This window comes from Haemaphysalis longicornis, unplaced genomic scaffold (assembly GCF_048455015.1).
Source record: "Haemaphysalis longicornis isolate Haplotype H1 unplaced genomic scaffold, Haemaphysalis longicornis Haplotype H1 scaffold_71, whole genome shotgun sequence".
Taxonomy (NCBI): domain Eukaryota; kingdom Metazoa; phylum Arthropoda; class Arachnida; order Ixodida; family Ixodidae; genus Haemaphysalis; species Haemaphysalis longicornis.
The window spans coordinates 1175543-1186824 of NW_027526425.1; the positions used below are offsets into that span (position 1 = coordinate 1175543).

The 11282-nt window shown below is 47.3% G+C and overlaps 1 protein-coding gene across 1 annotated transcript; it reads left to right on the top strand.

The window, feature by feature from the left end:
- The first annotated feature begins 2146 nt into the window (after window positions 1-2146).
- On the top strand, window positions 2147-10407 carry LOC144148026 (putative enoyl-CoA hydratase). The gene is made up of 7 exons (XM_077679626.1): window positions 2147-2359; window positions 2698-2862; window positions 3095-3162; window positions 4320-4461; window positions 4644-4793; window positions 6230-6403; window positions 9629-10407. The coding sequence occupies exons 1-7, from the start codon at window positions 2263-2265 to the stop codon at window positions 9712-9714; spliced, it is 882 nt and encodes a 293-aa protein (XP_077535752.1). The 5' UTR covers window positions 2147-2262; the 3' UTR covers window positions 9715-10407.
- Window positions 10408-11282: the final 875 nt, after the last annotated feature.

Below are 11282 nucleotides of genomic sequence, written 5' to 3' on the forward strand. Positions count from 1 at the left end.
TGGCAGAAGAACTCTGCTTGCTTCAATGCGCCGTTTAAAGCCTTCGGCGTTCTCAAAGGACAATTCCACGTGGAGTAAGTTGTAACTGTTTATATCGAAATACCGCATATATGACGAATTTGTTCTAGCTCGTACCCGATGACTTTGTGTACCACGTGGCCAGCCGTACTTTTATGACAGGTACGCTTTTGAAGGTGCGTAGCCATGTGCGCGCAGTGGCACTAAATGAGGGCTTTATGCGTAGCTTAAAGGTGTTGTGCCACCAAATTTGTTGCTTGTGCATTCTTTGTTGCAAACGTTTTATAATTCGTTAGAAAGCATGATACATGCTCTCACACGCACATATTCTGAGTGAAAAATTTATTATCGCACGATTCATGTGAACAGGATTCGGTTTCGGTTTCTGGGCGCCGCTTCAAGCAGTGACGTCACATTGTTGCGAGGAGCCTCTGCCACGGCGGCGCTGCGGTACGTTGCGACTTTACTGCGGCGTCTGCTCCCCCACATACGTGCTTCACCACGGAAGTAAACACGCCAACTCGTCACGTCAAGCCGCGACAGCTCCGACGCGGATTCTTTGTCTGCATCCTCGGATGCAGACAAATGAAAACCATGGATTTGCAAACCATACAAATGCTAAAAAAACGCTCAAAAAAAAAAAAAAAGGTGCACCCGCCGCGAAACGAACCGGCAACGTTGACCGTACGGGCGGAACGCGCGAGACCACTGAGCCAGCGAACAAACAATTCCACACCGCGATATAGCCGGTGTACTAGATGGAGGCCCATCCCTGGAGTCGTACGTCGGTGTTTACTAGCTAGTTTACAGAATTCCTGGCTTGTAAACTCACATTTTTTAAATAGCGCTTGCGCAGCAAGGTTCCGCGAAGCCCCCACGACAGCTTATCGCCATCAACTTTGCTCTTCTGCGAAAGCGCTCGCAAAAATAAGTGTGCCCGGCTGCGACTGCGATTTTGCACTGAAGGGATAGTGCTTGCCGTACTTTGGTTTTACGTTTTACGTTAAAAAACCTTTGCCGATACTGATCTCTTATTACCCAAATTACCCTACGTAACTGTTCTTCTGCACGAAACTGACCTTATATTTTCTACAGGCGAGCCGATCGCACACGCATTCCGGGGTAGCGGCGTCGCAGAAGAGCACGGCCGAAGCGTCGAACGCCAAAATACGGATCGCATTAGCGCTAGTGTTGAGTTGCATGGGCTTCATGGAACTTATTGAGTTTATTACCCTCCAGAAACTAACAAAATAGAGCCGCGTTCATTGCGGCACGAATGTTGTCGGGGCGCAGTTTTCGCTTCTCGGTCGATTGACGACGCGTCGTGCGAACAGCCAGGCGACCGGTTTTGTTGGCGTCTTCGGTCGGCGAGTCAGTCACACTACGGCGACTTTCCATCGGCCGACGTGTTTGTGTCGCCGTCGGCGTGGTGTGACAACGCGGTCTGGCCATTCGGCAGTTGGCCGATGTTTTAACGACTCGTCGGCGTCGCGTCGTCGTCGCCGTCGTATCGGTATAGTGTGTCCACAGAACAGGGAGGATTTTGTGTGTCGATACGACCAAGCGACCAAACAAACTGTGGTAACTGGAGTTCACGTTGACGTCGCTCGAGTCGCTAGCGTTGTATGACGTCACAAAGTTTGCTGAGCTGGCAATTCACTGACGTCATGGTTAGTGGCGCTAGCGATGGGTCCCGATTTCCAGAAGAGCATTTAGGTAATTTTTAGAAGCGAATTAAAATATATATTAAGCTCTTGCTGTACCCAGCACTTCGTGTTGAGGGTCGTTGCATGCAGAGGAAGCCTACAGCAGGCTTTTTACAGACTTAAAATTTGGTGGCACGACACCTTTAATAATTTTGTGGCTCTATCACCCAGCCTAAAGGCTCTGGAAATAAAATAGAAGCGCAAAATGTTTCGCCCTGCCCGTGGTTACGGGTGCCCAGTAAAATGTCTAAGATTTTTAACAAAGGATAGAAGGGAGGGGTAACCCGTCTGAAGTTCCCAATATGCTGACGCTCCTAAAGAAGCACTTCCCGCCCGTGTTGCACGGTAGTTTTGCAGTCAGTGATTGAAACGCAATGAAACGAAACCGAAACTGGAACATTCTGCGTACGGCACGGTCATCGACATCAATTGTTTAACAGCAGCAAAACAACGTGCTTTCCTCGTGGTCTTTTCTCTTCGGCAACTCCGCATAGTCTTCCACAAAGCGACTGTACTGTGCTGAATGCTGACCTGAAATATGCAGGTCCTTCGGCGCTCCTCGAAGTGTGCGACGGTTGTGCGAGCTTCATCGGCTCTACGGCGGCAACTCGGAATGTCGATAGACACCGACGCAAGTACCTCACGTTCCTCATCAACATTCAGGTTTTGCAGAGCTGCCCCCGCTTTGGGGACGTACTAAAAACAACCGTCTTTAGTCTCAAGATGGTCTGAAATACGTGTGACATTTATTAAAGGGTAAACGCGCTAGCTTAGAGAATAAACACGAGTAAACTATGCGCCGCATAGACTGGAGAGTGTCTGAAGCGTAGACTAACAGAAAGCGTGTTAAGAGCTTACGAAAGTTCAACTCGCGGTGGTCGCATTTCAAACTGCTAGTACCCGCGAAGCGTGTAGCGGACCAGCATGCTTGGATACAGGCTTGTTTCAGTTGTGACGGGATTTTGGCACGCAGGCTGTCCGGTGGTGTGCACCAAGGAGGGACGTCTCCAGCTCGTGGGGCTGAACCGTCCCGAGAAGCGGAACTGCCTGAACGCTGAGGCCGTGCGGATGCTAAGGGAGTCCTTCCGGGAGTTTGATCGCGATGACAGCGTGGACGTCGCTGTGCTGCACGGAAAAGGCAAGCAGACAGCTGTACTGGGCGCTGGAAAACCTTCTGGTGGCGATGATTTCTCGTGAGGTATCGCGTGATTGGCTGCGTGCACGAAAACGTCATGAAACGGCGCAGGCAGCCAATCACGGTAGACCCCACAGGAAATATTGTGCAGCGAATTCGTGATTGAAGTGGGGTGTCAATGATAATGCAGTTTCTCTTTGCTGACAACATGTGTTACGTGTTATGTTTTTTGCAGGCGGGAGCTTCTGTGCCGGATACGACCTGGAAGAACTTGCAGAGGGCCGTCTGGACGAGTGGCCTACGGTAGGGTGGTTTCTTTAGACTAATTTCTAATTTAGACTAAAACTAATTAGTAATTTGAGGACTCTCCTCATAATTGGAAAATGTGTCAAAAACACATATCAGACTGCGTCTCAGACAGTTGGCGGTGAGTCGGGGACGAAAATAAAGGAGCCATGGTGAATTCCTTTACTGTTAACGCCGCCGAGGGAATGCGAGCACACACTTGGCAACTTTTCAATGGACCATCTCCATTCGCACACTTTCTGACATGGTTTCACAGCTACGTCTGCTCAAAGCAAGTTAAACTCGTGATGGTCGCGTTTCGAACTGCTATTGCCCACAAAGTGTGTAGTGTGCCATCATGTTTCAGACCAAGTGGACATGGTCAGCCATTGCTGCTTGGATATGGGCCTGTTTGAGAGTCGTGTTGCTACCTCTAGTGCTGTAGCAGGCTACAGTGCTGACTGTTGAAGCATGCAGAGAGTAGGCATAATTGCCAAGGCAGTCATTCAAATTCCTTTGAGGGTCAAATTTTTTCGCCAAACGCGACCCCCAAGGGTCGATATTTTTATTGCTGATATCAATTCTTCAGACGAATCTGTTTCGAGAAAAAAATTGACAAAATTTTTTTAGGGTGATTGTAAAGTGACAAAAAAATCGTTTGTGCTGTTAGGTACATGTGATTCATTCATGCATAACATAAAAATTTTTAGAAAGTTTCACAGACTCATGAAGCTGAAACCAGCCGCCGCGCACTTGCGTGTGATGCGATGCGCAAGCGATAGCCGGCATAAAGTAAAGCATAAAAAAAAGTAAAGTATGTGTGTGTATATATATAGTAAAGCATAAAAAAAGAAAAGAGTCATAGAAGCAAGAAAAAAATTTCACACATTTCCGCATTGTGGAAACACATGCCAAGCAAGAAAAAGGATCAAAAAAGGCGTGCTTTTTAAGCATACCAACGATGATGTACATGAACGTCGCTCACCATTTTGAAGGTGTTTGCCGGGGACGTCCATGTACGTCATTGACCCTGAAAGGGTTGAAATGCCTGTGCACCCAATGTCTCACACGACAGCTGTACCTCGTAGATGACCCAACAGTTGGCCAACGAGGTTGCGCCTTTTCGTCTTCCGACTCCTCAATGCTCTGTGGTGTGTGTGTGTGTGTGTGTGCAGTGGACGCCTGAGACCCGTAAGAAGCCCGTGGTGGCTGCAGTGAGTGGCTACGCGGTGGGTGCCGGCATGGAGCTGGCTCTCTGGTGCGATCTTCGCGTAATGGACGAGACTGCCGTCATGGGGCTCTTCGGACGGCGCTTTGGTACGACTGTTGCGAGTCTCTGAAGACGATTGGTGATTGTGCTTTAGACAAGGCAGCCGCCTCAGTGCATTTCAAACGTTTCGGCAAGGAGACTCGCCTTCGTCACTGGCTATTGCTACGTGGCTCGTTGTGCTGAACGAGTGGTGTGGGCAGTACTCATGTGACTTTTGCTGCCTACGCAGGTGTGCCCCTGATGGCGGGGGGCTCGGCGCTCCTCCCTGCCCTAGTCGGCCTCTCGCGGGCGCTCGACCTCATCCTCACGGGGCGGCCTGTCTCGGCCAAGGAGGCCCACGAGATGGGCATTGCCAACCGGGTGGTCTCCTGTGGAACCGGTGAGGGGCTAGTGGCAAGGCATTCTTGCCACATGCATGCATACCTTAAGGCGGTGATTTGGGTGATCACAGCAATTCAAAACAGCACTACCAAAGAGGACAAGAAAAGACAACATGTAGCACAGCGCTGTGTGTTGCCTTTTCTTGCCTTTTTTGGTAGCTCCGTAACTGTTGTGACGTATACCTTGCTGTTCCCCTACAGACCAACTGATTGAGGAAAGCCAATTTTCTATGCATGTTAAAAATGAATACATTTATGCATGTTAAAAATGAATAAATTGAATAAAAGAAAATGTGTGGATGTAGAAAAAGCTGGGTCCACGTTTGTAGAGCAAACACGCAACACAGGCCACTGTGCTGCCCACTGAAGATGGTACACATTGGCTGTGTGAGTGAAGGCTCCTGTTTAATTGTTCATTAAGGAAGAGAGCAGCTTGACTGCCATGTATTGGTTCTTTCGGCTTCGTGTGAAGCTGCGGTAGTCTGCTCTTTTCGCATTGTAGTTTTGCTGTGAACTTCACAAGAAGACTTCACAAGAAGATTTGGGTTGGTGTTGAATTAGAGCGGAGATTTGGGCAAGTTGGTTACTGTCTAATGAACGCATACTTCTAGCGAACTTTAACACCAAGTTGACGTATACCAAGCATAAACCAAGTTGAAGTCTAGCGTGTGTTTCGTCTTTTCCTTCTTCGTCCAGTGTTAAAGTTCGCTAGAAGTACGAGTTCATTTGTTGATGTTGAATGCTGCTGTGAAGAGATTGCAGGGTTATTTTGTTAACTTTGTATTGCACATCAAACACCACTGTATAGGTTTCCTTCAGTATTTAGCCTCCAATGTTACAGTCATTCTGGAATTTCAGGGCATTTTATTGGGAATGTGTGCTTTGCCGTAACCTTAAACTATGTATCAATTCTTCTATCATACCATTTCAGTTACACAATGTTTCTCTCTTTTCTTTCTTTTCCGAAAATTGTGCAGACGCAGTTGAACCTTGAATCACTACCATGTGTACTCCCTCAAAGCACCTTCTTTGCATGTTTTTTTCAAGTCTGCCAGAGAACCAGTATACTGTTTCACCTAGAAGTGGCTATTGCTATTTGGCATTGACAATCTTGGGATGCTAGTGCTAAATGCTGGCTTACGTACGACTGAATGGGCTGGCAGCTGAATTAAAAAGCTCATTAATCCTGAGCTCTCCACTACAACGTGCCTCATAGGCCAGGTGTAGCCTCGGTGCATGAAACCCCCATAATCTAAATTTTTCCCTCAAGCCTGGAAAAAAGGAAATGTGACTTCTGTGCCTGTCTGCACAGCAATTGTTTGTTAGCATCCTTTGCAGTCAAATAACAGTTTCTCGATACCAGCCACATGTGCCACCCAGCTGTCTTGAGAAGGTCGTCCTCCCAGCCTGTGATGCCCTCGCCCCTTATGTCCAGCCCTGGGCCAAGCGGTCAGCCTGGCCAACTGCATAGCCAAGTTTCCCCAGGGCTGTGTCCAGGCCGACCGGGCGGCCACTCACCACGCCTGCTTCGACAGCGCGGGCCTGACCCAAGCGCTGGCCTTCGAGCGGCAAACAGCTCGGGGGGCGCTGAACTCGGAGGCTGTGCAAGGCAAGTCCCTGCCCTCCTCTTCCAGGTCACTGACATCAGCTTCAGAGGGGCCATGAAGACGGAATACGGGTGTCGGGTGTTTTATTTGAAAGAACTAGCATTTGGTAACTCATTCAGCTGCATTCCTGCCACAAGAGGTGTTTCTTTTTAACCGAAAAAAGAAAAATGCAAGAAACATTGAAAAACTATCGAATTTTGTGCTGCAGTGACAGAATGTGGACGGGAGTGACATAATATAAGAATAATAAGAACATATCATATTTTCGCGTGTACAACCCGCACCAAAAATGCGAACATTCCAGTGGCAAAGTAAGGGTGCAAATAATACGCGGTGTTTTTTTCTTTAGTGCAGCTTCACGGCAACGCGTGTTGTGCCATGAAGCTCCTACGCAGTAGCACTGACTAAGCCTCACTGACTAACCCTAAAAAGCTTCAAAAAAATGCTGCATCATAAACAACACGGATGGAACTGAAGATGACCTTGTGTACAACAGTGAGGACTGCTGCTCAAGTGATAGCTCTAGCGAGAGCAGTGACACTGAGTGAATTGTGACTTTCGCCTTGCAGTCAGTGTATTGTACCGTATTTACTTGCATAATGAACGCACTTTTTTCCCCGAAAAACCGAATAAAAGTTGGGGGTGCGTTTATTATGCGGGGTAATTTTCCGGAAGCTCTTCAGGAGTGACGAAAGAAGGCCACCATGACACAAAATATTGCATTAGATAACCTACCTTTCGCATTAGATAACCTACCTTTCGTACACAATTGGCAAACACACAGTGTTTTTATTGAACTACACTCGTCCTCGTTTGTCAAGGCTTCATTCACTTTGTCAATTCTGAAATTCGTCAATTCTGAGCTCGGTTCTCATGCTCAACTGCGTACTCCACAACCTTGAGCTTAAAACTGGCCGTGTAACCGACATTTCGACCCATCGCCGACTGAAAAGTGAAAGACAAGCGTAAAAGCAAGCAAGTAACAACGCTATCACGAAAAAAGTAGGGCTAGACGCTCAGTGGACTGAGCCGAGTGAGCATTGTTGTGATTGGCTGTCCCACGACACTGCGCCGGAGTGTTTGTTCGTTTTTAGTTCGAGAGAGGGCTCTAGGTTGCATGTGGGATCATCATCAGCAGGAGCGAGTAAAGTGGGAAAGCTACAGTATTGCCATTCGTGGGACTGGCGGATTGACAAGTTGGGGGTGCGTTTATTGCGCGGGGGAAAAAAAAGAAACCCAATTTTGGCGACTAAAATTCGGGGTGCGTTCATTATGCGAGTAAACACGGTACTTGCTAAATATACGCTTTTTCTCTCTACATGGTGTGTGATGTGTTGCTTGAGCAGTAGCTTTGGTGCAGCCTTTCCTGTATCAAATGTGTGAGCTATACGCGAGGATTTTTTTCTTTTTCCGGCGGGCTGAAAGTCGGGGTGCGGATTATATGCAGGGGTGGGTTATACGCGCGAAAATACGGTAGTCATAAGTATGCTAATTGCACATTTGTGTTTAACGGATATGATCTAACGGAACTGGAGGCCCCACTACGACCGCCCAATCCTGTTCCTTGGTGGTGGCTTACGTCGGCGGCCGCCAAGGGCGCAAACAGGATTCTGTGACGCCGTACAGAAGTTACTGAAAAGCGGACGGAGAGTCGCCACTGCTTCGTATGTCTTCTCAAACCTCTCTCGATTTGTTCAAAGTTTACGGTAAAATCGGTGTCATTGTTATTGCAACAAAGGAGTCTTTTTAGCCCTTTGCAATTCGTTGTCGGCCCCTTCTTGAAAACGCAACACGGCCGTAGCTGTCCACTGCCGACTTGGATGTTCAAGTGTTCAGGACTCAGTTCCACTGTTTTTATCGCTGTGATGCTACCGTATTCTTTGTATACATGATGCGCCACCTCTTGAGGGATAAGTGAACTTTGTTCAAGTTGTTTTTCTTTTTGCACTAGGGTGCAGCACAATGTTCAGCACAGGCTTTCTGGATTCCAGAGCGTTCTTCACGCACACGCTGTTCGCTGAGAATCATGGCCGCTTCCTTATCGCGTGCATTCTACGGTAATGTGGTGCACTTCGCAAAAGCGATGATGACTTCAGTGAGGAAGAGAATTGCATGCCTCCTTTAGTAAGTGATGAAAGTGATTCGACAGAAGCAATTGACGAAGGCCACAGCGGCCGTGGAGACAGCACCGTGCTGATCATTACTCTCTGAGCTACACATTTTGTCGAAAGACATTGCCAATGCTTTTATTTGGAGGTGCACGTAGCTGCAGGATCATGGCGAGAAAAAAAGCAGCGAAGCCTGAAGAACCGCCACAATCTCGTCCAACAGCTGGTGGATGATCTGAGGGCTCGAGCCAAAAAGCGGGGCCTGTCTGCATGTATGGAGTGCGAGGAAAGGTTAGATGGGAGGAGCCGTTTCATCTACAAGCTCCCAGGCTGAAGCAAGAAGGACTGTGCTGTTTGTATAGCAATAGCATAGTAAAGGAGGCAGGAGGGAAACTTTTTTTCTGCAAAACCTGCGGTAACAACCCTGGCCTGCACCTAGGAAACGCTCCGAGCGGTTTTACACGCTGCTAAAATATCGGTAAAAGAGTTGCGAGCAGAATGCAAGAGAAAAAAATAAATATCCTGCGAGTTTTTCTTGCGCAGTTTGTGTTTTTCATTGCAGCGCCAGAAACTGGCAAAATAGTTGCTGACCGGAACGGCTGGAAAGTGGGTAGAATTTCCGGACGGCGCAGGGCTAATGAACCAGACTCGTATTTAGTCTTCGTGGCTCCTTCAAGTGGGCTTCGAGTCTTTCAAATATCAAAGCAAATTTGATTTGGCTACAAATCGACTAGCAATATTAGAAACTACCGAGTATTTCTTCAGGTATTTCGATCTTCTGAAACACAAATGGGCTGTTGTTTCAGCGAACTCGGATGCATAAAATATGCCTTCCTTCGTAGCCGACATGTTCTCGTCAATTAGCGGCGACTGTCGCAGATATTTCTGGGACGGGACGTTCACTGCTCAGACCGCAACTCAGACCGCTTATAGCAGAAGCAGTAATTCCACCTATGCTCGTGAGATGTCCTCATCCCGTGCATATTAGAGGGCCTCGCAGGAGCTAGAGTGAAGGCTTGTGACGGGTGTCACATCAATGCTGTCTGCTCTTATTTAATGTGAGGCACTTGTTCCACTTAACATCCGTGTCCTCATGTTCCACATATCTGCCCGTCGCAGGTGCGAAGCGGTTCCTGTCAGGCATCGGTCGTCACGGCAGCTTCAACCTGCTGCACCCACCCAAAGAACCTGAAGCCAAGTCGTGACGTTGCCTTTGAGAGGTTCTTACACTCCTCCAAACCCTTCTCTGCCAGCCCTTGCAAAGATACACGAGCTAAGGTCGGGCAAGAAGGCACCCGAGGTGCTCACATAGTGCAGCGGAACTCTCTTGTAGTAAAGTCATTCGCACAGCCAAGCAGTCATTATGGCAAAGACAAGTCACTGCCACCTTGAAGGAGTGATGCGGTTCTTTCTGCGGCTCTGATGATGCTCTGACATAAGAGTATTCACACTTGAAGGGTAGGGCAGCACGAAACATGTTGCTTCAAAGGCTAGTGCAAGCCTTGGTGCAACGAAATTCAGCATAATGGAGCCCCTGATGTAATTAAATAGTTTTTCTCATTTCAAGTCTATGCATGGTGTGTTCTTAACCTCTCTGTGAGGGAGTCCCATTTGCCGAAATTTCATTGTTACAAAATTTAATGAACCATTCAGAGTGAAACCTTTAGGTCCCTGGAGTAGATTTTGGAGGGAAGCGCTGTCTCACTTTTCAAGGTACCAATGTTCACTTCTTTCTTGATATTTAGGTCTCTTCTACAGGACTGCTGTGAACAGTTCTGCTCAGAACAGTTCTTTGCAGCTCCATATTTTATTTTCCCACAGAATGCCCATTATGGCAGGAGCAGACTGGACAGGAATGGCTAAGAACTGCCTAGGCAAATAAAAGTGTCTCCAATTACTGACTTTGTGTTTGTTCACGCTCGGTTTATTCAAGCTATATGCGATCGCAATGTGATGCCTGGCCAGTTGACCTGCGAGTGTTGTGACAGCCGACGTCACCAAATTGCCAAGGTTGTAATGGCTGTGAGTTGCCCTAAAAAACTTGAAAGATGTGGTAGACATTCCGGGCTGCAAGGTTCTAGCAACCAGCCGTGGCCCTTAGGGACGACACCAAGCATAACCGCACTTCACTGCAAGGTCCCCAGGGTTCTACCTTGTCCCAAACCAGCCTTGCATTAAGGGGGGACACTGGTCTTGTGGACATTTTTGTTATTTTTTAACCTGTGTGCTTGAAATTTACACATTAAGTGTATTTTAACACCCTGAGCACAAATATGCAGTCAGTTCTCGTCTATGTGGTGCAAGTTCAGAGTTGTACAAAATGTTATGTCATTTCATTTTGTGCCATTTTTTCATTATCTACCTGTGAGATACTGGAATACCTTTTATCCCTTTGTGCTCTAGAAAGACTAGGGAGTGCAAGTATGCAAACTGATTAAATGTCGTGTCATCAATAAATAATAGTTTCATAAAACGAACTGCATAAAAAATCGGGCTAGCAAAAAATAAGTTGTATATTTTTGTAGTTTTATTGCTCTGTTCACTTTATAAGCTTTCAAATGCAGCAAAAATAATACAAATTGAACCAGTACATCCCAAGATATTGGACAGTTGACCTCAAGGGGAAAAAAATGGTTCCGAGAAAACAGGGCACGAAGTTTGCAAACGTAGGCAAAAATAGTCATTTAGGCGACTTGAAATGGTGACAGTGTTGCAAATACTTATGGTACAGCTGTAATATTTCGTAGGTACATTCTTTGGGACGTGCAGTCTG

What these genes read in the sequence shown, in the direction of transcription:
- LOC144148026 (XM_077679626.1), top strand. Translation starts at nt 2,263, where the DNA reads ATGCAGGTCCTTCGGCGCTCCTCGAAGTGTGCGACGGTTGTGCGAGCT. An exon ending in GGTGGTCTCCTGTGGAACCG is followed by an intron (nt 4,794 to 6,229) that starts GTGAGGGGCTAG and finishes CCTTATGTCCAG; the next exon opens with CCCTGGGCCAAGCGGTCAGC. An exon ending in GAACTCGGAGGCTGTGCAAG is followed by an intron (nt 6,404 to 9,628) that starts GCAAGTCCCTGC and finishes TGCCCGTCGCAG; the next exon opens with GTGCGAAGCGGTTCCTGTCA.